The following is a 27,659-nucleotide window of genomic DNA, read 5'->3' on the forward strand; positions in this document are numbered from 1 at the left end:
GGGGCAGGGGTGAGGGGGCCCAGAGGGCCAGGCTTCCAGGGGTGCTGAGCAGGATGTAGAGTGGTGCCACAACCTTTTCTCTTAATGAGACCCCAGCTTGCTGGTGTGGAAGAAGCCATGTCAGAAAAAAAGGCTGTTTAATGCAGAGCCCTGAGGTTGAAGCAGGCTGGGGATGGTGTCCATGTGTCTGTGTATGCCAGGGGGAGCATGGCCCCATCTCTCAGCAGTGGCATCTGTCAGTCCATGCAGGCCCTGAGAACTGCATCCTGGCTTCTAGCTCCCTGTGGGAACAATGGGAGTCAGAGTGAGCTGGGCATTGCCAGAGCAGCTGTGCCACCCAAAAGTTGTATCCCAGACAAGGAGGATGAGAACCCTGGCCCTGTATCAACCTGCTGCCTCCAGCCCAGCACTCAGACTCTCGCAAGCAATGGGGGACAGGGACACGGGTTCTGGTGTCCCTTTACTATAAGGCACAGCAGCACTGGCAGCTGTCAGTGGGTGTCCCTTAGGTGCCCACTCACCCTCCACAAGGAGCCGGGCAGTGGAGCGGTCGTCGAAGGCGTCGCAGGTGTACGAGTCCTCGTCCTCGGGGCCCACGCGGTGAATGATGAGTGTGCGGTAGCAGTCCAGGTTGCAGATCTCATACTTGTCACCAGCAAAGATCTCGGTGTCCCCACGGAGCCAGCGCACGCGGCCCCGGGCGTGGGACACGGTGCACTCCAGTGTCGCCTTGTGCCTCGCCAGCACCGTCTTGTCCCGCAGTGGCTTCACAATCCGGATTGGCAGTGCTGGAGGTGGGGACAGGGTGTCAGCACTATGGGGTGAGCAGGCTTCCATGGGCACACCACAAGCTGACCTGGTACACCCCAGCCCTGGTGCTGGAGCCCAGCCAGACCTTGCAGCCTGCACTGGTACCTTCCACCTGCAGACTGGCCTCCGAGGTGACTGTCCTGGCTGTGAAGCGGATGAGTCCCTGGTCCTCAGGGCGCACACCACAGAACAGCAGGAAATGCCGGGTCCCTGGGGAGGGAGAGGCTGGCTCAAGGCAACAGCAATGCACACCCATAGGAAGCAGGGGGACAGGGACCTCCCTTTGTCTACACAAACTCTTCTTGCTTGAATTTGCCCTATCCCAGCCCCAAACCGGGTGTGGAGCCACCTGCATCCCCACCTTCTTGCCGTATCTTCACTGTGCTGGAGAGCTTGATCTTCTCCCCGTCCCGAAACCACTCGCCCTTCACATCCCCGTGTGACACCTCGCAGGTGAAGACTGCATTGTCACCTTCCCGGACCTGGACGTCCTGCAGCTCCTGCACAATGTGGACCTGGCGCTCTGCAAGTAATGGACAGGGTGCCAGGGCAGCCAAGGATGGGGGGAGCAGGCAGCGCAGGGTTTGTGGGTGTAGACCCTGCTGGGAGCTGGGTGACCGTACCCTGTACGTGCAGCACGGCGGAGGCCTGGCAGTCACCCGCATCGCAGGTGTAGCTGCCGGCGTCGCTCAGCTCGCAGCGGCTCAGCTGCAGGATGCGGCGCCGTCCCGCCGAGTAGATGCGGCAGTTGGGCCCTGGCCGCAGCTCCTGCCCGTCCTGCACGGAAGCAAACAGGCAGCACCCCACTGCTTTGGCCCCTCTGCTCTGCCTGCAGCCCTGGCAGGGAGGGCAGCGGCCAGGGGACAAAACAAGGAGGAGGACATGGCCAGGTGCTGGTGGAGGGGGCAAGGGTGAGCCCTCACCTTGAACCATTTCACCTCTGCATTGGGGCGAGACAGCTCACACTCAAAGCTGGCGACCCCCGTCTCTGGGACCCCCAGGTCTCGTGGGACCCTCACCATGGTGACTGGAGGCTCTGAAGAGTCAGGACACAGGACAGGAAGGCTTGATTGGACAAGGCATGGATTTGGGGCTGCAGGGAAGAGTAGCTGTGCCTGCAGCATTTCAGCATGGGGTGAGAGTGGCACCACCCATGGGCAAGCACTCATCAGTGGTGTTCCAGCTGGCTCTGGACCCAGACCCTGGCTGGGTGTCCCCACTGCTCAGTTCACATCTCCTCCCTGAGGACAGGGGGACACTTGCCAGCACTCTATCACCCCTGCTGAGGACAGGGGAATGCATGTGCCCAGTGTGGCCCAGCTCAGCCTCAATGTGTCCCAGTGCAGAACAGCAGCAGGTCAGACAGCGCCAGTGCCACCCACCCCCAGCCTGCCCCAGGGACCATACCCCGCACACGCAGGTGGGCACTGCAGCGCAGAGTGTCAGCAGTGAAGGTGACGGTGCCTGAGTCTTCCAGTGTGAGCCTTTCCAGTGTCAGGCTGTGCCCGCAGCCTGTGGCACTGATCCGGCACGTACTGCTGGGCTTCACCCGGATGCCGTCCCGTGTCCACACCCCGGTCACGCCAGGGTGAGACAGTTCCAGGTGAAAGGTGGCTGTCTCCTTCTCAAAGGTCTCCACATCTGTCAGCGGTGTCCGGATCGACACCTTCCGGGCTGTGAGGGACCCATGTCTGTGAGTAGGTGTCTGCTCCACTGCAGAACCCCAGCTCCCAGTCTGTGCTTGCAGGAGTGATCATCTAAATCCAGTTGTTTGTACAGGACTCCCACCCCTGCCCATGCACCCACCTCTCTGAGCACCCCTTCCAGCCAAGTACCAGCTCTGCCCACATGCTCCCATTGCAGCAGTTGGGTGCCCTCCCTGTCCCCATCCCCTTCCCCATTGCCTTCCACCCCCATCCCGGTACTCACGCTCCACGTGGAGCTTGGCCTGCGTGCGGTCGTGCAGGCTCTCGCAGCGGTAGGTGCCGCGGTCAGCAGGGCCGAGGCAGCAGATGGTGAGGGTGTGCCGGCGCCCTGACTCCCGCAGCTGGTACTTGCTGCCCGGCTGAAGGAGGATGCCCTGCTTCAGCCACTGCACCTCGGCAGCCTCGTGGCTCACCTCCACCTCCAGGCACACGTCCCCCTGCTCCTCTGCCACCACATCCTGCAGCTTCCGCACAAACAGCACCTGTGCCTCTGCATGGCCCGTGTGCTGGGTCAGCAGCCGGCCCCAGGGCTGTGTCCTGGGCTGAGCCCCAGCTTTGTCCTTCCCCCTCACCTTGCACACTCAGCCGAGCTGTGCTCACCAGCCCCTCGGCATTGGCTGTCACAGTGCCTGCATCACCTGTCTGGCACTGCCGGAGGGTGAGGCTGTGGCACAGTCCACTCCTTGTCACCAGCAGACGCTCACTGGGGACCACGGGCTGGCCATTCAGCTGCCATGTCACAGCCACATCTTCGGGGGATACCAGACACTTGAAGGTGGCATCTTCACCCTCCAGCACTGTCAGGTTCTGCAGTTCCATGATGATCTCCACCACCCTGGGGACTACAGCCAGGTTGTCAAGACACGGCATAAGGGACCCTCCGTCACGTGGAGACGCTGAGCATTTCTGCAATCCTGACATCGCTGTGCCGGCATCCCCACCACCCCCATGGAATAGGCGTCCCCCAGGTGGTGGGGATGCCTTGGGCTCACCCTGCACCGTCAGCGTCGCCAGGGTCTGGTCGTCGTTGGACTCGCAGCAGTACTCGCCGGCATCCCCGGGCTCCACGCGGCTCAGCACCAGCGACCGCTCCCGTCCCTCCGCCGTCATCTGCCGGCGGGGGCCAGGCGCCAGCACCCGCCCGTCCTTCCGCCACACCACGTCGCCCCGCGCCTTGCAGAGCTCGCACCACAGCACCACCCGCTCGCCCTGCCGCGCCCGCACGTCCGACAGCCCGCGCAGGAACTTCACCCGCAGCTCTGCACAGTCAAACCCCCCAGATCAGCACCCGCTGGCACCGCAGGGGGATCCCCGGGCACCCCCACTGCCCCCCTGCCCCCACCTCGGACGGTCACGTCGAACTGCATCTGGTCGTGCGGTGAGAGGCAGGTGTAGGTGCCCGCGTCCTCCATGGCCACGTTGAGGATGATGAGGCTGTGCACACGGCCGTCCCGGCGCAGCTCGCAGCGCTCCCCGGCCACCGCCGCCTGCCGCGGGCCCAGCCAGGTGACATCGCAGCGCTCCGTGGAGGTGACGGCAGAGAGCACGGCACTGCCGCCCTCCAGCACCAGCAGCTTCTCCTGCTCCTCTCGTTTGTTCACGAACAGCACGGGTGCCTCTGCCGGAGGAGCACTGCGCTCAGCTGTGGCCCTGCCAGCGGCACAGCATGGCATGGGGATGCCAAGCATCCCGGCGTGAGGCAGGATGAGACTGCATCTGCCCCTGACATGGGCGAGGGACACCTCCAGGCTCACCTTTCACACGCAGTGTGAAATGCACCTCATCATCACCGGCGTCGCAGAGGAAGATGCCACCGTCACCCAGTTCCGCTTGCTTGATGGTGAGGCTGCGTGTGGGACCTTCGCTGCACACCAGCAGCCGCCCACCTGAGCACAGTGTCTGTCCATCCTTCTGCCACTGCACTGCCGCTGTCTCCGGGGACAGCCGAGCCACCAGTGTCACACTGTCCCCCTCCTGCACCTCCAGCGGGCTCTGCGCCTCCTCCTTGTTGACAATGCACACAGGCCGGGCTGAGGGGTGCAGGGGACAAGACAGGGTTCAGGGATGTCCCCACAGTGTGGGGCAGTGCAAGGATAGCAATGCTTCAAGAGGAGAGGTGATCCCTCTGTGGGTCACCATGGGGCAGAAGGGCTGTGGGGCTGGCTAGAGGTCATAGTGGGACTAGACAGGGGTCTCAAGTGGCAGGCATGCAGGATGGAGAGGTCTGGCAGCTCAGGGTTCCCTCAGGGAAGGGACAGCCGCAGAGCCCATCACTCCCACAGCACTCCCTGTACAGGCAGCACCGCTGCCATGTTGAGACCATTAATTTAATTGTACTGCCCACCCAGAACACCTTGCTGGGGAGCCAGGACACCCGCCTGCAGCAGGCCCCCTCCCACCCTGCACAGCCCTCCATCTCCAGCTGATAAGGGTCCAGGCTGAGCTCAGCCTTTGGCAGCTGAAGCAGGAGGAGAGGCGCCTGGGAGCCAGCCAAGGCTAAATTTAAACAGCCCCTGGCTGGGGGAGGCAGCAGGGACATGTCTCGCCACGACCCTGACGTGTCTCTTTCTAACCAGCGGCTCCTGGAGGGTTGGGGACAGGGCTTCCACCCTTCCCTGCCATGCTGCCACCCCGGCCTCTGCATCAGCAGGGTCACAAAGGCTTCCCCTCCCCTTGTGTCTGTGGCACGACCCCGCCATTCTGGGGGTCCCTGTGTTCTGAGCCAGCTCACCCGACACCTCCACGTTTGTCACCATGCGGTCGCTGGCAGCATCACAGATGTAGCACCCCGCGTCGCTGGGCTGTGCCCCAGTGATGGTGAGCTGCCGCAGCACCCCGCGGGCCTCCAGCTGCACCCGCTCACCCGGGTGCACCTCCTGGCCATTCCGGAGCCAGCGCACCATGGCGTCGGGCCGAGAGAGCTCACAAGCCAGCACCAGGTCTTCCCCAGCCACCAGGCAGCGATGTGCCACGGCGCCCGTGCTGCCCACAATGGTCACCGGTGGCTCTGGGGCTGGAGAGATGGGCTGTCAGCCCAACAGCAGCCTGTGCTGGGTGGCACAATAGCCACACCCTGTCCAGACTCCTCTGGCTGCAGCTGAGCAGCGCAGGGGTTTCCACAGGGCCACCACACAGATGCAGCCCACTCCCCATGTGCCCCCCACCAGCCTCCCTGTGCTCACTGCCACCCAGCCCAGCCTCACACCACCCTGCCAGCAGCCACAGACCCACCTCACTCCTGTTCCCCCGACCATCCCCACCAGGACCTCCTGCTCACCTTCTACAGTGATGAAGAAGACGATGCTGTCATCACCAGTGTCACAGAGATACTCCCCAGCATCCTTGCCCGTAGCACCCAGGATCACGAGGGATCGGCGCACCCCGTCCTCCTCCAGCCGCACACGCCCCGTGTCCTGCAGCTTCTCCCCGTCCTTGTACCACTTCACCTCCCCGTGGGTGTGTGAGAGCTGCACCTCCAGCACCAGGTCCTCCATGGCCTGGCAACGCCGGTGGGTAGGCAGGACATCCTTCTCCAGGATCCTGACCAGCGGATCTGCAGCATCCAGCACCAATAGTGCTGAGGTCTCTGGGGTTTGTGCACCCAACTCCCACACCAGGCTCTTCCCTACCCTCACGCTCACCCAACACTTGGATGGTGAAAGTCACTGTGTCATTGGCGGTGTCACAGGTGTATTTTCCAGAGTGCTCAGCTTGGGCAGCGGGGATGAGCAGCCGGCGATGGACACCCTCCTCCTCCAGGACCAGGCCACCCCCAGCCTCGAGCCTGACACCCTCCTTTGCCCAGCACACGGGTGTATCCGCACGGGACAGCTCACAGCACAGTGTCACCGTCTCCCCCGGGGACACCGTCATGACAGGGACAGGTCTGCAGGGCTGCAGGATCCTCACCGGGGGCTCTGCAGGTATGGCATATCTGTGAGACAGAGCAGCCCAGGGACAGCACAGCCCTGGGCACCCCTCTGCTGCCAGCCCCAGGTAAGCCCCTGTGCTGGGTGACCCAGAGGATGGGCACCCACTGTGGCCAGAACCACATCAGCACTGACCTGACACCTTGACATCGAAGGAGACGGCCTCGTCCTTGGTCTCGCAGATGTACTCGCCTGCATCCTCTGCACTGCTCCTGGGGATGAAGAGGCAGCGCCAGGCCCCCTCCACCAGCAGCTGCAGGTTGTCAGTCTCGTCCACCTCCAAGCCGTCCTTGAACCAGTGCACCGGAGCATCCGGCACGGAGAGCTCGCACCGCAGTTCCACGCACCCCGGCGCCTGAACCAGCAGCTCCAGTGAGCGCTGTGGAGGCTGCAGGATCCTCACTGGTGGCTCTGTTGGGGGTGTAGAGGAAGAGTGTGAGACCTGTTCAGTGCTCTGCTTCCTGCTCTGCTGTGTCTATTTGCTGTCACCTGTATCCCTGTGCCCACGTGGCTGTATGGAAGCTACATCCTCTCACCCCAGGGCAAAGAGGATGGAACTGCTCAGAGCAGGGGCAGCAGGCACAGAGATGGAACTGCATGCCCTCCTCCATAATGCTGAGGGCAGGGAGCAGGGCTGGGGACCCCAGAGCACAGAGATGGGGCAGTGCTACCCTTTCCAGGATGTCCCTGCTGTGCCACCAACCTGTCACCAAGATGGAGTAGGAGACAGATGCATCGCTGGCATTGCAGAGGAACTCCCCTGTGTCTTGTATCCGGGCACAGGGCAGCACCAGGCGGCACTGCAGCCCTTCCTGCTCCAGCACCAGTCTCTCGCCCACCTCCACTTCTTTGCCATCCTTGTACCAGCGCACCGGGGACACTGGGCGGGACAGCTGGCACCACAGCTCCACGCGCTGCCCGACCACGTAGGAGTGAGAGGCCTCCTTGTTGGAACTGACAATCCTCACTGGTACCTCTGCTGGGGACACGGCAGGGCTCAGCTGTGCTGCTGAGTGAGTCTCACGTGAGGACAGGAATCCCCTGGGCAGCTCACTGCTCACAGTCACCCCAAAGCTGGCAGCATTGTCCCCAGCATGGCACAGGTACCCCCTGAGTCAGGCAGTGCAGCTGCAGCAATGTGCGGCATCTGTGAGCGTCCCTCTGAGCAGATGGCCAGGACCTGCATGGGGACCACAGCCTCCCTGTCCTTCAGCCAGTGGACAGGGGCATCTGCAGGGGATACCTGGCACTCCAACACCAAGGGCCGCCCTGCTAACTCCTCCCAGAGCTGCTCTGCCTCCAGCACTGGGGTGAGACAGACCTTCAGGGCTGAGAGGACCAAGACCTTGTGTCACTTGGCCTCCCGTCCTACCTGCCCTGGCAGCTGTGGCCATGGATATCCCAGCCCTGCAGTGCTGCAAGCTGAGGGAACAGCAGGGCTGGGGTGTGAGGTGGCATCACCCAGAGGCAGGCAGATGGTTGTGCTCTGGAGTGTAGGGGGGGCAGTGTGACACAGAGCTCTGGGAGGAGACGGACCAGCTTGTATGCTCCTGCCCACATCCCCTTCCAGCCCAGGGGCATGAGCAAGGAACTACTCTCAAGGAGATGACAGGCAGCTGAGGTGCTGAAGCCACAGTGTGAGCAAGGAGCTGGGGCAGAGGGAGAAGGGGCAGAGGGATGTAGGTGTCTGTTGTACCCACCTGCCACGGTGACTGTGTAGAAGACAGAGTCCCCACCAGCATCACAGACAAACTCCCCTGTATCCTGTGGCCGGGCGCAGGGCAGCACCAGCTGGCACTGCAGCCCCTCCTGCTCCAGCACCAGGCTCTCACTCGCCTCCACCTCCTCCCCATCCTTGTACCAGTGCACGGGGGCTGCCGGGCGGGACAGCTGGCACCACAGCTCCACACGCTGTCCGGCCATGTAGGCGTGGGAGGCCCCCTCGTTGGAGCTGACAATCCTCACCGGCTCCTCTGTCACGGAGAGACGTGGGGCTCAGCCAGGACATAAGCACCAGAGCTAGTGATGGTGGCCATCACAGCCCTGTGTGGAGTGATGGCTTCACCACTTGTTGGCTTTAAGGCTGGAAGACACCAATCATCTACATTCTACATAGCACAAGCTTCTGCACCATCGTGCCTAAGTCTCCCTCTTCTCCTCACACACTACAACCAGGAGGAGCACCAGGCTTTGAACTGGCTGTAAATTGCTGCAGTACCCTTGCTCCCACAGTACCTGCCCTGCTTTGCCCTGTGGTGGAGCTGAAGGTTGTGGAGGGAGGATGCATATAGGCAAGCCCCAGCACTGATAACCACTGTCTGTGGTGCCAGCACCAGCCCCTGCAGCTGCACTTCCAGGGGCTGCCCTCCCCTCTGCCTATCTCCCCATTCAAGTGCCAGCCAGTGCTTCTGTCCTGGCTCAGCCTTGACATTTGCTTATCCTGTGGCACAGGAACGTGGTTTGCTTGCAGCCAGCAGCCCCATCCCTCCAGCTTACCAGGACCCAGGACCCAATTCCAGATTGCAGTAATCACTAAAATCACCATTAATTTGCTATATAAAATGTGTGCCACTGCTCGCACCGCCCCTCTGAATTGAGTCAGAGCTCTAAAGACAGAGGGGCTCCCAGCACAAATTTTATCTGACCAGCCCTCCTCTCTCCTGGGAAAGTTCAGGATGCCACCTAGAGCCAGCACTGCCTGCCTGGCTGGGCACATTGCAGACAGCCGTAGCTGGTCTCGACTCTGGTGCTCACAGAGCCCACGGCTCCATGCGGGCACAGGGCACAGCCAGCTCTGGGCCACAATGGTGGACAAGCACAACCTGCCCCTCCACAGCCCTCATCTGCTCCGTGCTGGGTGTCCGGGTGGAAGCTTCCCAGACAGCTCCCAGCTGCGCTGCCCAGGCTCAGCAGCACGGCGCTGCCCCGCAGCGTGCGGAGCGGTGCGGCGCCGCTTCGCAGCGATTAACCTGCAGCACGCTGAGCCTGCATCCGCCCAGCCCCTGATCAGAGCACTGCCGGCCGCCTCCCTGCCAGGACCTGCTAAAAGCAATCACATTGCTGGAGTGCAGCTGGAGATGTTGAGCAGCGCTGAAGTGAGGGGATGGATAATGTGCCAGCCCGCAGTGGGCAGCATCGCTCTGGCCTCAGCCTCTCGCTAGTTCTGAGGGAGCTCCAGTGCTCAACAGCTGAGAGAAAACCCAGAGGATGCTGGGGATGGCCGAACTTGAGGCAGCCAGGCTACATGCCATAACAGCCCGATAGCTGAGATGCCTCAGGGAAACCCAAGCGTGCCACAGCAGTGCTTGACTGCAGCAGCCAGCCTGGCACTTGTGCCAGAGAGGTGTCAGCCTGAGCCTCCAGGCACCCACCCCCAGCCCTGCGGTGACATTGATGTCCAAATCCAGATTGAACCAAGACAGCCTCCCTAAGACCCTTCTGTCAAAGTTATGCAAAGCTGCTCAGCCAAAAGGCTGAGCTTCAGCAGATGGTGTTCCCTCTCCCAGCCTAGGGAAGCAGAGCGCTCCATGCCCCACACTCCCACACAGCACACGACTCCTGCCTCTTCCCAAAGCCCCTGCTGCCTGTCCTTCCCACTGGCAATTTAACCTTTATCTCACTAGAACCCCCTCCCTTCCTCACCCTCCCAGCAGTTACCACTCCACTGACTCTTCAGCTTCTCTTATCACTCATCCTATCTTCACTCCTATGTCCTTGGCCATCAACTTTGGCCCTTTGCCGTGTGTTAATATCACAGCAAGGCTTTACCACTGTGGTCACATCACCTTTCAACTGGGCTTGAGCTCTGCCCCTGCTTGCCTTCCTGTGGTTGTGGGATGTGGGTTTTGGGGCCAGCAAGGGGAAGCCTTTAGTTTGCTTTCAGCTTTCATTATCCTGTGCCAGGCGGTGACGCCAGCAGCCGCTCCACAGCCGGGGCAGCCGCCCCAGGTGCTGAGCCCTGCTCCCATCCAGCAAACACCTCCCAGCCATCGGTCTCCAGGCAACTGCTCATTTTCAGGTCAGCAATTAACGCTGTCCATCAGAGCAATGACCAACCATGAGTCACCCCATGCCAGGTGCCAGGCCCACTATTTTTAGGACCTTGGAGGAGGGCTTGGTTACTAGCCATGGCAGAAGTCCGGCAAACACCCTGGTGTGCAGGTGCTGGGTGCTCTCGTGTGCTCTAGTGTTTCAGACAGGCTGAGTGAGCTGTTCCCTCTGGCCCCTGGTCTGAGTCCCACAAGGACCCCAACTGAGCAACCAACCAAACTGCTGGTGAGCACCTGGCAAGATCAAGTCTGGCAAGTATCCCATCACAGCGGGTGACAGCAGTACTGACACCAGCACATGTGTTGTGGCATCCTGCACCGGCAAAGAAAGCCCCCTGAGACCCTACCAGCCCTCCTGCATCACACTCACCTGCCACAGTGATGGTGTAGAAGGCAGAGTCCCCACCAGCATCACAGACGAACTCCCCTGTGTCCTGTGTCTGAGCGCAGGGCAGCACCAGCTTGCACCGTGGCCCCTCCTGCTCCAGCACCAGGCTCTGGCCCACCTCCACCTCCTCTCCATCCTTGTACCAGCGCACGGGGGCTGCTGGGCGGGACAGCTGGCACCACAGCTCCACACGCTGTCCGGCCATGTAGGTGTGGGGGGCTTCCTCGTTGGAGCTGATGATCCTGACTGGCACCTCTGCCAGGGATAACGTGGGCCTCAGCATGACTGGCCGCAGCTTTCAGCCACATGATGGGGCAAGAAGCAGGGCAGGAGCACTATCAGGAGGTAAGGGCCAGGCTCCCACACACGGTCCCCAGCTCACCGGTCACGGTCACCACGAAGCTCACGGCATCATCCCCGGTGTCACACGTGTACACCCCGGTGTCTGAGGGACACGCTGAGCGGAGCAGCAGCCTCCGCACGCAGCCTTCTGCCTGCACTGCCATAACGTCATCCAGGGGCACGGCCTTGCCATCCTTCAGCCAGCAGACAGGGGCATCTGGGGTGGACACCTGGCATTCCAGCAGCACAGGCATCCCTGCTGGCACATTTCGGAGCCGTTCAGCCTCAGACACTGGGGCGATGCGGACCTGTGGGGCTGAGAGACATTGAGGAGCGGTGAGAAGCATCCTCCGGCATGACAGCCCCTGCTGCTGGGGTCCTGGTAGGACCCCAGGGTGAGTGCCCTGATCACCTTGCACATGCAGGATAGCCGAGTCCCTCACAGCACCGGACACAAAGGTGACCTGGGCCCCACTGTCAACCAGCCGTGCTCCTCGGATCAGCAGCGAGTGCTCCATCCCATGGCGCTGTACACTCCACCGGCCGCCCGTGTCCTCCTCAGGCAGCCTGGCACCGTTGAGGAACCAGGACCCACGAACCGCAGCCGACAGCTCCAGGGAGAACTGCCCGTCCTCGCCATCCCTCACCCACGCGTCCTGCAGACCCCTCTCCACACGAGCTGCTGGGGCTGGAGCACAGTTGTATTCAGCCCCAGTGGCACTGACTACCAGCACACTGTGGCACGACATCCCAGCTTTTGCCTGTCTCCTCACCAAGATGCACGGATCCCGGGAACTCCACGGGGCTGCTCCTGCCGTGCTTGTTGGCGGCAGAGATGCGGAAGCAGTAGTCGGCCTCGCGGGGCACGCTGTCGCCCAGCACCCGCACGCTGCTGGGCAGGTCGGTGGCAAGGCACTGCACCCACTCCCCTCCCGCCACCTCCCGGCGCTCCAGCAGGTAGTGGCTGGCGGGGCGGAGGTGGGAATCGGGCGCGGGACACCAAGTCAGCAGAGCCGTGTTAGTCTCCACCACGCTCATCTCAGCTGCCACCGGTGCGCTCGGAGGGTCGTGCTTCACACCTGCAAGTCACAGCCCAGGCTGCCTGCTTGGGGAGGCTCTAGGTGGGACGGCAGAAGGGCTAAGTGGGGATACACAGCCTGTTTCTTTGGGGATTCTCTCTCTGGTGGAGAGGACGCTCTTGCTCTCATGTAGCTGGCTACAGGGGTTTGTGAGTGCCTGTAAAGCTGGGATCCTGGAGCCCTGCTCAAAGCCCCCTCCCCAGAAAACACATTGCAGCATCACCCCCCCAGCATATTGGGTGCCTATTCCATCTCCCCTTCTGCATCATCCCTCTCAAACAGGCAGGAGAGAGGGCACAGGACCCCTTCAAGGCTGGAGCTTACACTTGACTCGGAGCTGGGAGGATGTCTGCGACTCCCCGACAGTGAAGGAGATGATGCCCGCGTCCTGGCGGGTGACGTGCACCAGCACCAGGAGGTGTGTCCTGCCGAAGCTCTTGAGCACGGTACGGGGTGACTCCCGCAGCTGCAGCCCGTCCCGGCTCCAGCAGCTGCCCTCCACCACGTCCCGTGTCTCCACACAGAAAACTGCATTCTCCCCCTCCATCACATCCAGCTTCCGTGGCAGCCGCTTCGCAATCACCCCTATGAGAAGAGATATATGAGGGAGGAATTCTGGGGACCAGGATAGGCTCTTTGAGGTGGGAGAGGAGGAGGAGGGGCAGCAGCAGGCACCAGCCAAATGGAGGGAAGGCGAATGCAGGGGGCAGTGGATTCCCTGGGCAAGGGGAATAGGAAGGCAAAGCTGTGCTACCGGAGGCCTGAACCCACCTCGGACAGAGACCTCGGCGATGCTGCGTCCTTTGTCCTTCATCTGGCAGAGGTAGATGCCGTCGTCGTCGATGCGGGCATCGCGGATGGTCAGGCGCCGCACCACCCCCTGCTCCTCCATCACGTACTTGTGGCTGGGCTGCAGCTCCCTGTCCTCCAGGTACCAGGAGGTGGGGATGGTCTCCAAGGGCACCTGGCACTCCAGCACTGCGTCCTCCCGCTCTGCGACCTCCACGTCTGCCAGCTGCACCTGGAACCGCAGCCGGTGCTCTGCCACAGAAGAGACAGGAGCTTAGGGCATGTGGTGTACAGCATCCACTGTCAGCCCTTCGCTCAAGGTGCTCCCAGCTCACAAAGAGCAGCAAACCCTTGTCCCTCCTTTGCCCTCTCCTTTGGCTTGCAAGAGACAGACACTGCCCTGACAAGGACATCCCCCAGAGCAGGGAGGACCAGGGCACAGCCTGGGGAGACACAGGGATGCCTCCAGTATCTCAGCAGGGAGTTCTGGGGGATGCAGGAGCATGGAAGCCAGCATGCTGTAGCAGGCATCTCAGTGGAGGGGAGCAGTGGGGTGCAGGCAGGGGCTGCACCAGTTCTGGGTAACCCCAGCCACGGGCTGTCCCCAGCTGGCTGGATGGCTCGGGGGGAATTGGGCAGCTGCCAGAGCAGAATGTTGGAGCCGTGCCCTGCAGGGCTGGCTGCCAAAATCACTCAGCACTTCCAGGGGAATTTGTCACCAAGGCACTCTCCCTCTTCCCTGTTTGTGGCTGGACACCTGCAGTCATCTCGAGAAGCCACACCTCTGTTTGCAAGGAGAGAGACATGGAGCAGGACACAGCTCCTGGAGAAGCCCACAGCTCTGTCCTGAGGAGCCTGGGGTGACCCTGGCTGCACGGAGCAGGAAGGAGCCCAGGGATGCTGGGCTCCCACACAGACACACCCCTGCCAGAAACTTCCCTGAGCCCCCAGGGCCCGGCCACCTCTGACACTCCCTGGGCGTGTTCCTACCTTTCACCTGGAGCTGCACTGCGCTCAGGGTCTGGCCAGCAGTGTTGGAAGCGGTGCACATGTACAGCCCCTGGTCCTGAGGTTTGCAGTACAGCACCTTGAGGATGAAATAGCCCTCCCGGTCCTCGTAGATGAGATGCCTGCGGCCGGGGGCGAGGGGCTCACCATCTTTCTGCCAGATGATCTCTGGCTTGGGCTTGCCAGTAACGTAACAGCGAAACTTGGCGTGCTTCCCTGCGCTCACGGCAAATGCCTTGGCCCCTGGCACCCTGGCTGGCACTACTCCATTGGGCACCCAGGTCTCCGGTGCCAGGCGCCGTCCCGCTGCATGTCGCCGCCACCGCTGCCGCTCCACCAGCGCCTCGGCACCATCGGCCGGGGGGCAGCCATTGGGGAGCCCGTCCGGCAGCGCCCGGGGCTCAACCAGGAGCACGGCAGCAGCCAGGGCCTCCTGGGAGCCGCTGCGTGCCCGGCAGACGTACACTCCTCCATCCTGGGGCCGGGCACTGAACAGCTTCAGGAAGTGCCAGTCCTCTGGTTTCTGCCCCACTGCAAAGTGGCTGCTCTCAAAGAGTTCGGAGAGCTTGTGCCCGTCCTTCTCCCACTCCAGCACAGGGCAGGGCTGCCCAGACACCCTGCAGGTGAACATCACGTCCTCCCCCCGGCACACCCGCAGGGACGAGGGGGCAATGAGGAAGGCAGGCGCGACGCTGCCTGAGCATCCCTCCTCCCCTCGCCGCTCCGCTGGCTCCACCCTGAGCATGGTGGCAGCGTAAGTCTCGCCAACGCTATTCTTGGCCCTGCAGACGTAGAGTCCACTGTCCTTGGGGGTGGCACAGGACACCAGCAGGCTGTACAGGTCCCCTTTGGACTCCATGTGGAAACGGCCCGAGGGCTCGATGGCATTCTTGTCCTTTTCCCAGAGGATGCTCGGCTGGGGATCACCCATGATCTGGCAGCTCAGGACCGCATCGGTGCCGCTTTGGACCGTGAAGGCGCGTGGATAGGCCAGGAACCTGGGGGCTCCCCCGAACCCCTCCATCACCAGCTCCCCAGGGTCACAGCAGGCAGCTGGCTGGAGCAGCAGTGGGGACCATCAGCCTGGGGGGATGTACACACAGACCAGACTGGAGGCTTGGGCTTCACCAAAGAGATGGACCAGTGTGGAGCCCCCAGCCAGGAGGGACCCACACCTGGAGCCAAATCCCCATCATGGACCCCCTGCCCTGCTTCAGGAGCATCACCCTCATTCGGAGCAGCACAGCCCCACTGGATTTGCCCCCGAGTCACCCAAATCATGCATTTCCCAGCCCAAGCCAATAGGAGAGGTGACAAAAGGTGGCTCTTTGCACCCCGGGGGGCTGAGACACTTGGAGCTCATCCCAGGGTTGCAGAGGAAACTCCAGTTCCAGAGGTGGGGGACCCCTGTCTAGACAGGGAGCATGGGCAGCTGCTTGCTGGGTGCTGGGGTTGGGGGACAGCAGAGGCGAAAGGGCCCCCACCCGCCCCTTCCCCACCCGCCGGGCATTCACATTCCTGCAGTATCGGGTGGTGGCAGAGCCGCATTCCTGCAGCATCTGGGCCGGCTCAGCGGGCAGGTGCTGACACGGGGCTGTCACGGGCCCGAGGCCCCGGCTGGACCCGGGCTGGGACTTCCTCCCAGACTTGGGTGGGCAGGGGACCCCCTGTGCCACCCCACGGGGCAGTGTCCTGGGGCAAAATGGGGCTCTGGAAAGGGTGCCCCTTCCAGAGAGTGGTCCCACAGGCAGGATCCAGCCCTTGTGCACTCAAAACTACAGCTGGAAATCATCAGTCCCAGGCAGAATAAATGAAAGCCGGGGAGGTGGGTCCTGCTTTTGCAGGGCACTGCCTCCATCCCGGCTTTGTGGGTAACCGTGCCCACCATCAGGAGCAGGAGAGGGGCAAGGTGCTCTGTGGCACCCCCCTGTTAGTGCACCCCACCCTCTGCTCACACCATGGCCGGGACAGGGGCAGGGTCGTCTGTGACTTGCTCAGGCAGGGGGAGGGGAAACAAAAATACTTATTGAATGAGCCAGAGGGTAGGAGAGGGCTGGTCCCCAAGGAGCCACAGGGACTGCGGCCAGCTTCTCCTCCCAGAGCCCTACCCCCGGGACAGTGCACCCATCCAGAGCCACCTCTCCATCCACACGGCCCTGACCCGTGGGCCACCCCACAGCAGCTCCTTCGGACATAAAGGGACGGCTCTGAGGGCTCAGCCACGCCATTGCACCCTTCAACCCCTCCTTCCCCGGCCCCCCTGCCCCAGGCAGCCCCAGCCCAGCCCCTGCCCCTCTCAGGTACCTCGCTGTGCCGCGTCTCCCTGCGTCTCAGTGCCGGCACCCAGCTCCTGCTGCTTCCCCCAGCTCCCCTCCGGGGTGTCAGTGCGCAGGGACCAAATGTTACAAATGCCTGCAGCTGCTGTCCCCAAAAATACCCTCTGATGACACGCGGGCTTGATAAGAGTGAGCCTGCTCCGTTCAGCGCCTCGCCGAGGCTGGGCTGGCCTACCTATGTATAGCAGCCACCCCAGGGAGCTGCAGGGGTGCTGCAGGCCTGGCTGTGCCTCTGTGCTGCCCCAGCCAGCAGCGAGGGACAGCGTGCCCTGTGGAGAGCATGGCATGGCGTGCAGGGTGTGCTGTACCCTGAGCTGGACACCAGACTGCAGTGGGACAGGACGTGTCACCCGGGACATGCTGCACGGGGGCATGTGCTGCACTGGGTGCTGCATGGGGTGCCAGGGGTGTGCAGGACACTGAGCTGTCAGAGGCACGGAGGGGATGCACAGGCTGCCCACCATCCACAGGGTTAGTGGATAGGGAACACTTGGCACTGTCCCCTCAGGCAGTGATGAGAGGAAGGGCACTTGGTCTCCTTACAGCCCATGCCTCTCCTGCAGCTCCCACCCTGTGAGCCAGCCTGTGGCTAGACATCTGAACAGCACCCTAGGATCCTTCTCCTGGACCTGCTGTAGGGTCTCCAGCTGGGCCTGCCTCTGTCTCATCTGTTCTTCTCCCCCTGAAGCTGGGCCAGCCTTCTGCAGCCCCAGGTAGAGCAGGAACCTTTTGCCATCCCTCCTGCTTCATGTCCCCAGGACATTGCCAATCGCCTGACTGACATGGAGATGCCAAAACCACCCTGCCCCTCACCTCGCCCTTTTCAAGGCCTCATCCTCACATTTTGGCTGCCCTGGGCACTGCCACCTGCAAAGTGCCTCCCCCATGCCAGATCCTCACAGGCCTCTGATCCCCACCAGGTCCTTGCCCGGATATCCCTGCTGTGCACAACTGCTGTCACTTCCCACTAGCTCCCCAGAAGCCCTAGACCTTCAACTCCTCCGCCTGGGGGGCACCCAGTATCAGCAGCTGCAGAGCTACCCAAGGTACCCCCCTGCATCCCTGCCAGCTTTGGCTCCTGGCACCACCCCAGCCCCACACACTCGCTGCTGCCGGCAGCATCCCCCACACACACCCCCCTGCCCGGGCGCCGGCCCCCCCAGACCACACTGTCCTTGCAGTCCTCGCATTCCAGACGTCTCAGCGCTTTCGCAGCTCAGAGATAATATTCACGGCGAGCAGACGTTTGCGTCAGTGTCAGATAGATCTCAATGCCACCCTGCCCCGGGGGGAGCGCCGCGGGCAGACGGGCCGGGCGGGCAGGCAGAAGGCCGCGGCAGAGGAGCCCCCCGAGCTGCCAGCCTGCCAGCCGTGCGCCCCACGGCCATGCTGCTGCTGCTGCACCTGCTGCCTGCCATGCTGCCCAGCGCCGCCCTGGCCAGCTGCACCGCGGCCGGCCCCGACCGGCAGCTCGTCCTGGCCAAGGTGCGGGCCCGGGTGCTGGAACACCTGAGCCCCCCCCTGCTCCAGGAGGAGCCGCAGATGGAAGCCAGGAGGGTGCACCGGAGAGACGTCCTTGAAAGCACCGAAGTGGAGCCAGAGGAGCTGGAGGACACCTCCCAGGTGATCTTGTTCCCTGCCACAGGTGAGGACATCCTGATGAAAGGGTGAAGCAGGGTGGGGGGTTGGAGCAGGGCAGATGCTGAAGGATGGAGAGGCTGATGTGGTGGTCTGGGGGAGAAGGGGAGGAAGGTGTGCCAGGCTGGGACATGGGCACAAGTGAGATTTGGTGGAGAGCCCGGAGATGGAAAGGTATTGCAGGCAGGGACACGCAGAACAGCTCAGGACAGATGGCAGAGGGAGAGGCAGCACAAGAGGGTGCTGAGAGGCTGGGAAACAGCTGGCCAGGCAGGATGCAGAGACATGGGGAGGGCTGAGGAGCAGGGTGGAATAGGGTGGGATGCTAGGGAATGGGGCAGGATACTGGAAGGTGGGTTGGGATACTAAGGGACAGGGCAGGATGCTGAAGCATGGAGCAGGATGATCAGCTATAACAGCAGGGATGGGGCAGAACGCTGGGGGATGGGATGGGATGGCATGGCATGTACATGCTGGGGGAAAGGAGCAGGGTGACCAGGTATGGGACAGGACTGGGAGATGGGCCAGGATGCTGGGGAGATGGTCAGGATGCAGAGGATGGGACACGGGGACAGGATGACCAGCAATGGGGCTGAATGGGGCTGAATGCTATGGGGCTGAATGCTGGGGGACAGGGCATGATATGGACTCTGGGGGAAAGGGGCAAGCTAACCAGCTGTGGGGCAGGATACTAGGGGACATAGGGGACAGTAATGGACCAGCCTAGGGCACAGCAGGGATCAGCTGTGGGGCACAGCACAGAAGCTGCTGCACAGCACATCAGCTGCCCTGCACCCTACCACCGCCTGTGCCAGCAGCCAGGTGCCCTGCTAGCACTCCAGGGACCTCTGCAACATCCCACTTGCCATCTGGCATTGGGGATTCTCCCCAGGTTTGGCTGCACACCCTGATCATGTTTTCCCACCCCACAGATGTTCCCTGTGAGCCCACACAGCCAGACAAGCTGCTGGAGGAAGAAGGGATTTTCACCTACCTCTTCCAGCCCTCGGCACACACCCTGAGCCGTGTGGTGACTTCTGCCCAGCTCTGGTTTTACACGGGCCCCTCGGCCGCCCCCAACCACTCCACCCCTGACGTGCTGACCCTGTCACCTCAGGGCCGGGTGCCGGTGCCGGCCATGGTGGAGCGGACGCCCGAGCACTGGACCGTGTTTCACCTGGCCCCGGTGCTGCTGCCCCAGCTCTGGCAGCCACTCTTCGTGCTCCTGGTGCGCTGCCCTGGCTGCCCCTGCCTGGCTGATGGGGACAAGATGCCTTTCCTGGTGGCCACCACCCGGGCCAAGGGCAGCGAGAGGGCTCGTCGCTCTGCCATGCCCTGGTCCCCAGCCGCCCTGAGCCTGCTGCAGCGTCCATCCGAGGAGCTTGCTGCCCACACCAACTGCCGCCGGGCTTCCCTCAACATCTCCTTCGAGGAGCTGGGCTGGGACAAGTGGATCGTGCATCCCAGCAGCTTTGTGTTCCACTACTGCCACGGGAGCTGCGCCGCGGGCCACGGGCTGAGCCACCGGCTGGGCGTGCAGCTGTGCTGCGCCGCCCTGCCCGGCACCATGCGCTCCCTGCGCGTCCGCACCACCTCCGACGGCGGATACTCCTTCAAGTACGAGACGGTGCCCAACATCCTGGCCCAGGACTGCACCTGTGTCTAGGGCACCCTGCAGCCCAGCCCCGGACCGTGAGCCCACCCAGGAGGAGTTGCTTGCCCAGTGGAACCCTGGCCGCTGGGATGGGGCAGTTTGGCTGTACCACCCTCCCTTGCACACGCCGGATTTTTGGGCTGGCCCTGGTACCATCACACTGGCAGACTTGGCCTAGGGCCAGTCACAGCTCAGAGCAAATCAGGTCATGGCTGGGCATAGATAGGCACAGCCTATGGCAAAGGCATCGCTGCCCTGCCAAAGCCAGGCTGCCGTCTGCAACCAGATTAGCCCTCATCTCTCCCACCTGCTTCCCTCCTGCAGTTCTGCACCTCCACAAAGATCAGTGTCTTCCTCCTGCTGCAGAGTTCAACAGCATCCCCCGTGCTCCAGGCAGGGCCAGGCTGCTGCAGCAGGATCAGGAGGTGCCTGGGTGAGCCCATGAACCTCACACTGGTGGGCAGGGTGGTAGCACACATGGCACCACAAGTGAGCCCTCTTCCAGCAGCACAGTTTGTTGGAAAGCTTCATGGGATGAGTAAAATAAACCTGTTCCCTTTACTAAAGCAGCCTAGAAGTGCCAGCTTCTATCTAGAGGGAGAAATGAAGGGATGGGCAAATACTGTGAGAGGAATCTAGCTCTGATTTGGGGTACCAGAGTGAGGACTGGAGTATGCTGGCCAAAACGGGCATGGTGTGGCTGGGTTTGATCCTGCCCCAGGCAGGGGTGTGCAGAGCAGAGCAACATCCCTTCTGCTCTGGGCAGCAGGTTGTGCAGGAACGGGGGCAGCGGAGGGCTGGGGAGACACAGGCATGGTGGGAGGATGGGGAGGCAGAGGAAAGCCCCTCGCCTGGCCCCCTGATAGGGATAGGGCCAAACGGGAACGTGGCCAGTGCAATCCCTCTCCAGCAGGATGATGACGGCTGCCCCGGCTGGCCGCAGCCGCCTCCTCACGGCAGGAACGACTGAGTCACCCAGGGCAGCAGGGAGGTCCCGAGGCACGCACGGCAGCGCCAGCCCAGACGCACAGGATTCCCTTCCCACCCCTTCCTCCCAAATGAGCGGATGCAGCAGTTCAGTACAAAACGTCTTCAGCCTTTACTAATATAGATATTAAAAAAAAAAAAAAAAAAGAAAAACAGAGTGACAATCATTTCCGAGTAAAAAACAACGCTACAAAAGTCCCCATGTGACCCAGGCTGAGATGATGAGGAATGCTCCACTGGCTCCCGGCCGAGCCCAGCTCGGGGCACCACGTCCCCACTGTGAGGCCAGGGTCTGGCTCCGTGCAGGGGGTCCCAGCCCTGCAGCCAGAGTGGGAGGAGACAAGTTTTGGTCCAAGGGCGGCCTGCCAGGACAGGGCGGAGGCAGTGGGAACAACAGCCCCTGACCTCTGCACAGACATTTCCAAGCAGGCCAGCCACGCAACTCACAGCCCCGTGCCAGGATGCTGCGCAGCACGGCACCCCAAGGTACAAAGTCACTTTCTGGCAGTGCAGTGCCACCAGAACCTCTCCCACCGCCTCCAAAGTAATGCCAGCCCAGCCCTCTGTCCCACAGTTGGCCCGGCCAGCCAGACCCCTAGCTTGCTCCCCTAAGTCCCCCACACCTCAGGGAACAGTACCAAAATCACCAGCATATGCACAGCACCAGCCAGTGCTGCCACGGGTGGCAGAGGGCATGGGGGGCACAGGGAGGTGTGAAAACAACATGCTGGGGAAAATGGGTGTGGGAGGAGGAAAAGTGGGTGAAACAGGAGATGGGGGGGGCACAGGGCCAGAGTGGAGATTGGGATGGAGTATAAAAATGCCAGGGTGCACATGTTGATGAGTTTATAAAACGTACAAAAATAAGATATTCCCTTTTTGAAAATTAAGTAGGAATGAACCCCATGGCCCCCGACCCCTCTGCTGCCCACCGGGACAGGGCTGTCCAGACTGCCCCGCTGGGCAGGCGTGTGGCATCCTTTGCCCTGTGCTCCTGGCAGGACGCCTATCCCACGGTGGCAGCGGCAGCCACTCCGGCAGACACCGCTGTCGTCCCTGGCGACACTCACAGCCCTGTGGGGAGCAAAAAGCAGGTTAGCACCCACCCCAGGGGGAACAGCATCCTCTCTCCAGGGGAGCCTCGGGGCAGCCCCCCATTCCTCCACCCCAGTGGGCGGGATCCATCCCCCGTCCCGGCTCACCCGTGGTCCTGTCGCAGGCGGCGGTCCCCTTCTCGTGGGCCAGGTTGAGGCGGTTCTGCTCGGCGGCGATGCCGTTGGCCTCGGGGCTGCTGCTGCGGGCAGGGCTGGGGGGCCGTGGCGGGGGCTGCAGGTGGAAGGCCACCTCCAGGTGCTCCTGGGCCAGGCGCAGGTGCTCACGCAGCCGGTCCAGCTCGTGCACCGGGGGAGCTCCAGCCAGGGCGAAGCGCCCCTGGGCCAGGCTCTCCCGGTAGTCCAGCTTGCTGCTGGTCAGCGGGGCTTGCGGCAGCTCCTTCTTCAGGGAGTGGTAGGTGGGGGGGGCGCTGGGGGCTTTCTTGGGGTATTGTGGCGCAGGGCTGTCGCCAGCTGGGAGTGGGGGGCCATCGGCTCGGCTCAGGGCATCACGGATACGCCCCACGCCAAGATGCAAGAGCTCGCAGAGGTTGAGGAAGAGGCAGAGCCCGCTGACAGCGTACATGATGAGGAGGAAGATGGTCTTCTCAGTGGGGCGGGAGACAAAACAGTCGACAGTGTGCGGGCAGGGGCTGCGGCTGCACACGTAGGAGGGGCTCACCTCGAAGCGGTAGAGCAGGTACTGCCCGAAGAGGAACACCATCTCCAGCACGGAGCGGCACAGCAGGTGCAGCACATAGGCACGCATCAGCCCGTCCTGCTTGATACGGCGCCGGCCATCGTGCTTCTCTCCGCCCTCCGGGCTCTTCTCCTTCTCCACCTCGATCTCCTCAAAGATCATGGGATCTTCTTCATTGTCATCTTCCGCCTCCTCGTAGTCTCGCCCGGCCCCCCGGCGCACCACGGGCATGCGCGCCCGCCGGGCTGCCGGCGGCCGGCGCCGCGAGGCCTCGGGCATGCGGGCGATGCGGTGCATGGCAAAGCCCAGGTAGAGCACCGACGGCGTCGCCACCATGATGATCTGGAAGATCCAGAAGCGCACGTGGGACAGGGGCGCGAAGGCGTCGTAGCAGACGTTCTCACAGCCCGGCTGCTGCGTGTTGCACACAAACTTGCTCTGCTCGTCGTAGTAGATGGACTCTCCCCCCACGGCCGTCAGCACGATGCGGAAGACGATGAGGACGGTCAGCCAGATCTTGCCCACGAAGGTCGAGTGGTTGTTGATCTCCTCCAGGAGCCGTGTCAGGAAACTCCAGCTCATCCTGACCAGGCAGTTGACTCAAATCCTGCAGGGAAGGGGCAGGCAAAGAGGCACTGCACTGAGTAATTTCACAGGCATCTCACATCTCACCGTGACCCTGAAGTCTGCCAGCCGTTAGCCCAGCTCTGTCCCGCTCCCTCTTCCAGCACCACTGTCCCTTCCCTTACCCACAGATCCATAAACACAGCCCTACTCAGGAAGCTGCCTCCCCAAAACTTTATTCCCTGCTCAGCACCACCTCCCTGTGCTCCCGTCTGCATCCTGCTCCCATCCTGCCGCCAGCCAGGTGGGTGGAGGGATGGGGAAAGGCTGGGACATCCTGATTGCCTGCAGGGACATATCTAGGGGAAGAGTGAGCACAGTCACAACCAGAGCAAACATGCCAGCGTAGGGCAGCACCAGCTGGCGACTGTGAGGGGACAAGCAGGAGCAGAACCGCTTCCTTCTCCCCTAGTGACACAACACCCTTTTATCACCTGGCACTGAACAGGTCCCTAACCAGCGTCACATCCTGTGAAAGCACTCACACCCTCCCACGGGGGTCCACGGGCCACTGGAGGAAGGCAACACATGGCAGCTCCACTGGCCCACTGCAGCTGCCAGCCCTGAGCCCTGGCTGAGGGGGGCAGGTCCCCAGAGCAGCATCCCTCCCCCCCCATGTGCTAACCAGCCAGATCCCCTTCACTCCACAGAGCTCTCCTCCGAGGGCCAGTAGAGATGCAGCATCACTCTCCCACCAAACCTCCGTACTGCACCCTCTCTCCTGCAGGACCCCAGCCCCCCGAGCCTGCAGTGGCCAGTGCTCACAGCACCCTGCAGCTCAATGGAAAGGGCTGGTGGGGGGTGGAACAGGGAACAGGACAGTGATAGTAAGGGGCAGTGTGGGGTAGCCAAGGAATTGCACAAAACCCTGGCAAAACAGCTGACACTAGAGACTGGGGAGGAAATTACAAGGACCATGTCACATCTCCCGACCAAAGAAGACACAAGACACCCACACCCACTGCCCACCCTGGTTTCAGCAGCTTGTGGATGAGATGATGCAAGCCAGGGCAGCAGGTGGCAGGGATGGCCCAGGGGGAGCAGAAGGTACGTGTCTGCACAGAGCCCCCAGCAGCCCCTGCCAGCCCCATCCCATCACCTCTGGCCAGGGCATGTCCCTGCAGATGATGATTGATGCTGCACTGATTCCATTATTGTCCAGAACAAGAGGATCTCTAACACCAAGCTCAGCCAGCCTCCTGACCAACCTCACCTAAGCAGAACAGTCCCTCCAGCACAAGCATCTGTGCTGGGGACATGCTCTTGCTGCAGAAGGTGGCACAGGCTGGCGGCACCAGGGGCCCAAATTCAGCACATCAGGGCCACCAACCTCCTGTGGTGATATGCCCTGCAAGGTTTCAGTGCTGCCCTGTCTCCCAGGTGTGAGCCCCTCTCCCCCAGCACCTCCCTGGAAGGTGGGTGCTTTGTGTCTGCCTTTACCCCAGTCTCTAGCAGCACACCGCCCTGGCACCGGGGTGAAGAACAAGGTGAGAGGACGAGGCAGGAGGACAGTTCCAGGAACTAAAACCCAAGCTATGTCAAACCACGACAGGTACCAAGCCCAAGGAAATCAAAAATAGGGTGGCATTGCTGTGATGGCAATGGCACACTATGGAAGTGTGGCATGGGAATGGCTGGCAACGTGGGATGGCAGCCGGGGCACAACTACCTGCAGGCTGTCCCCCAGCCGGGGCAGGTGTTCAGAGGCCAGTTTCCAAAGCAGCACAGCCACCCAGGGCCTCCCGGCCACGCTGGGAGTCAGGACTAGCACCACACACCTTGGCTGGGCCCCACGCCCACCCCTCAGTCCTACCGACCCCAGTCCCCCGCGAGGGGCTCCCAGTCCCCTCTGCCCTGCCGGAGACCCCCAGTTTCCCCTGCCCGGGGCACAGCAGCAGCATCCTCCCCTGGGGCTCACCGGCCCCTGCCCATCCGGGGTCGCTGTCCCACCGACCCCTGCTACCCTGGGGACCCAGCCCTCAACCCCAGCCTTCCCCGGGTCCCCGCTCCCACCGACTCCAGCGCCCCGAGGGCCTCCAGCCCAGCCGGCCCCGCCTGTCCGAGACCCCCAGCCCGCGATCCCGCCCGCCCGCGGCCCCAGCGCACTCCTGGGGCTCCCGCCGCCCGGGGACCGTGCCCTGCCCGCCTGCCCGGCCCTGCCCCGCCGCCCCGCTCCCTCCCGCAGCCCCCCGGACCCACTCACGGCGCACCGGGACGAGCGGCTCCCGCCGGCAGGGCGGACAAAGCGGTGGGGCGGCGCGCCGCCGCCTCCCGCCGAACAAAGGGGCCCGGGGCCGCCCCGCCCCGCTCCCGCCCCGCTCCCGCCGGTGCGCACCGACCGCCCCGCTCGCATCCCCGCCCCGCGGGTCCCGCTCCGCGGCGGCAGCGCCCGCGCCACGCGGCCCGAGCGGCGGCCCCGGCCCGCCCCGCTCCGCTCCGCGCCTCCTGCGCCCGTCGGGCCGTGCCGCCCTCGGTGCTGCGGCTCGGGAGGCCGCGCTGGGCTGCGGGCGGGACCGGCGCCGGCCAAAACTCTCCCAGAGGCGCCTCCCGCCCCAGCAGTTCCGCCCGGCGCCGCTGACCGGCTCTGTGCCCGCGCCCAGCGCAGCCCTGCGCTCCCGGGAGGCCGCTCCCTCCCTGGGCGAAGCGGAGCCTCCCTGCCCGCTGCTCGCTGCGAACCGCGGGTGCGGCTCAGCCCGCGGGATTTTCAGGGGTGAGTCCGGCCGCAGGGTCAGAGGAGGGAGCCCCCGCTCCGGCCTGAGAGGCTTCTGCACAATAACCTCCTGCTCCTAATAGCGTTCTTCCCCGCCCAGTGGAGAGCGAGGATGGAAGAAAGGAGAGATCTGGTGGCACAGAGGAGAGGTGGCCGCACACATGGTGGGAACGCAGAACAAGACGTGCCTGTGTGGTGATAATGTGCCTCAAGCTTTTTGAAGCCCGTGCTTCTTCTGGTGTCCCAAGCCAAGTTCCTGCAGCAGCACCGGGCTGAGCATGCAGCACCTCGAGATGTGCCCTTAGAGTCGCCTACTGCACCGCCAAGGCCAGCATAGAGGCAGCAGCGGCTTTGAGTCACCACCCTGGAGACGTGCCCTGTCCTTTCACCAAGGGACCCTGGCCACTGAACTTCTGCATTGCTAAAATTGGCTCTGTGGGAATTTTGTTGCGGCTGAGTCTCCACACTGGGCCAACCACACCCTTGACATCCTGGGCCCCGTTGTGTGGGGACGAAAAGGGATACTGGGCACTCTTGCACAACCCGAATCGTCATGCCAAAGCTGGTGTCTGCATAAGCTCATGAAGCACTGCTTCTCCTTACTGAAACACCTGCTCCTCCTGCTGAAGGGTTTCTATGAACTGGCACTCTGGTGCAGCACTGGGGCTGGCTGGGGCAGGGCTAAGGCCAAGAGGCTGGGGCAAGGAGAGTTATGGGGACTGTGGCCATCACATCCAGTGTGGGGTCTTGGTTATTCTTCCCTAAATCAGCAAAGCCACCAGGGCATTGCATCAGCACTCACAGAGCCCTGACACAGGCTTAGTGCTCTGACATGGGAAGGTAGCTGGAACGCCCCAGAGCAGTGCTCTGTACCCTGACAGAGATGCAGGTGTGTGCACAACAGGTTGGGGGAAAGGGCCCTGCTTTGGGCTCTTGCTCACTCCTTCCTTCTGGCCAGCTCATGGATGGGTCAGTCGCAGGTAACACATTAAGTTCTGTGGAGGGAGAGCTGCAGCAAATGGAGAGGAATTTGACCAGGGCATGAAGAAATAGTTTCCATTGAATTCCGTTCTCATGCATGCAACTGTGGCATTAACATTTCTGTAAGGGAAAAGTTTTTCCAGATTTCAGCACAGACACTCTGGTCACAATCTCCATCCCAGGCCAGGAGAAACGAAAGAGGTGGATGCAAGGAGACAGCAAGCTGTGCATGGAAACTCAAGCTTTTTTTTTTGGAGGGATGTAGGGAAGCTTTCAGCTCCAGAAATGGAACCCAGAGCTGCAGGAAAGTGACACCTGCAGTGCAGCATGGAGAGGTGGGAACAGGGCAGTGGGCTGCCAGCATGGGGACGGCATTCCAGCATGCTGGGGAGGTCAAGCAGCACATGTTCAACCTCCTGCTCTTGCCTGGCAGTTGAAGTGACTTGTGGCTTTCCCACCGTAACCACTTGTTTTCAAGTGCTTCCAGCCTGGAAAGCTTGCCTCCAGCCTGGCTTCAACCCCAGGCAGCCGAGCAGTTTGCCAGGGGTAAGGGACCGATGTGACCCCTTGACTCTGGTGCTCAGTGCATTAAAAACAAGCCCCTGTTTCACCAGCCTCACGTTAAACTGGGAGTGTGACCTCTGGGGCGCTGCAAAATGAAGCCCTTGTGCCCAGAGAGAAGGTGCTTGTTGCACTGGGGTCAGGCACCACTGCTGCAGCATTTTTGTTCAGCACAGCTCAGCCCAAGCCTGGGCTGCAGGGTGGGGATGGCCTTGGCAGGCCAGGCCTGGGGCTGGTGTTACACAGCCCACGGACAGCATTACTGTGCTTGTCAGCA

General features: G+C 62.5%; 3 protein-coding genes across 5 annotated transcripts; 1 reads left to right on the forward strand and 2 right to left on the reverse strand.

Annotated features, from left to right (window-relative positions):
• Positions 1–120: 120 nt before the first annotated feature.
• On the reverse strand, positions 121–16,509 carry OBSL1 (obscurin like cytoskeletal adaptor 1). The gene is made up of 22 exons (XM_063161963.1): positions 16,405–16,509; positions 14,083–15,183; positions 13,075–13,344; positions 12,628–12,888; positions 11,998–12,303; positions 11,637–11,912; positions 11,265–11,540; positions 10,865–11,137; positions 8,146–8,418; positions 7,149–7,424; positions 6,581–6,856; positions 6,158–6,433; positions 5,794–6,069; positions 3,089–3,358; positions 2,740–3,006; positions 2,218–2,484; positions 1,734–1,846; positions 1,434–1,587; positions 1,172–1,333; positions 916–1,020; positions 522–788; positions 121–281 (listed from the first exon to the last, which is right to left on the reverse strand). The coding sequence occupies exons 2-22, from the start codon at positions 15,122–15,124 to the stop codon at positions 274–276; spliced, it is 5,694 nt and encodes a 1,897-aa protein (XP_063018033.1). The 5' UTR covers positions 15,125–15,183; positions 16,405–16,509; the 3' UTR covers positions 121–273.
• A 1,313-nt stretch (positions 16,510–17,822) lies between these two features.
• Positions 17,823–20,294, forward strand: INHA (inhibin subunit alpha). Its single transcript, XM_063161367.1, has 2 exons — positions 17,823–18,081; positions 19,007–20,294. Exons 1-2 carry the CDS (start codon positions 17,823–17,825, stop codon positions 19,738–19,740), a joined length of 993 nt encoding a protein of 330 aa, XP_063017437.1. The 3' UTR covers positions 19,741–20,294.
• Positions 20,295–20,803: 509 nt separating this feature from the next.
• Positions 20,804–25,394, reverse strand: LOC134421266 (gap junction gamma-1 protein-like). 3 transcript variants are annotated; one of them, XM_063161958.1, is made up of 3 exons: positions 25,341–25,394; positions 21,918–23,113; positions 20,804–21,789 (listed from the first exon to the last, which is right to left on the reverse strand). In XM_063161958.1, the coding sequence occupies exons 2-3, from the start codon at positions 23,086–23,088 to the stop codon at positions 21,782–21,784; spliced, it is 1,179 nt and encodes a 392-aa protein (XP_063018028.1). In that variant the 5' UTR covers positions 23,089–23,113; positions 25,341–25,394; the 3' UTR covers positions 20,804–21,781. The 3 variants fall into 3 exon arrangements, with proteins under 3 accessions (XP_063018028.1, XP_063018029.1, XP_063018030.1); XM_063161959.1 differs by having other exon boundaries at positions 25,334–25,387; XM_063161960.1 differs by lacking the exon at positions 25,341–25,394 and adding an exon at positions 23,256–25,141.
• Positions 25,395–27,659: the final 2,265 nt, after the last annotated feature.

Source organism: Melospiza melodia, chromosome 8 (assembly GCF_035770615.1).
Source record: "Melospiza melodia melodia isolate bMelMel2 chromosome 8, bMelMel2.pri, whole genome shotgun sequence".
Lineage (NCBI taxonomy): Eukaryota > Metazoa > Chordata > Aves > Passeriformes > Passerellidae > Melospiza > Melospiza melodia.

What these genes read in the sequence shown, in the direction of transcription:
- LOC134421266 (XM_063161958.1), bottom strand. Translation starts at nt 23,088, where the DNA reads ATGAGCTGGAGTTTCCTGACACGGCTCCTGGAGGAGATCAACAACCAC.
- INHA (XM_063161367.1), top strand. Translation starts at nt 17,823, where the DNA reads ATGCTGCTGCTGCTGCACCTGCTGCCTGCCATGCTGCCCAGCGCCGCC. An exon ending in GATCTTGTTCCCTGCCACAG is followed by an intron (nt 18,082 to 19,006) that starts GTGAGGACATCC and finishes CCCACCCCACAG; the next exon opens with ATGTTCCCTGTGAGCCCACA.
- OBSL1 (XM_063161963.1), bottom strand. Translation starts at nt 15,124, where the DNA reads ATGGAGGGGTTCGGGGGAGCCCCCAGGTTCCTGGCCTATCCACGCGCC. An exon ending in CGCCGAGGTCTCTGTCCGAG is followed by an intron (nt 12,889 to 13,074) that starts GTGGGTTCAGGC and finishes CTCTTCTCATAG; the next exon opens with GGGTGATTGCGAAGCGGCTG. An exon ending in GGCTATCCTGCATGTGCAAG is followed by an intron (nt 11,541 to 11,636) that starts GTGATCAGGGCA and finishes AATGTCTCTCAG; the next exon opens with CCCCACAGGTCCGCATCGCC.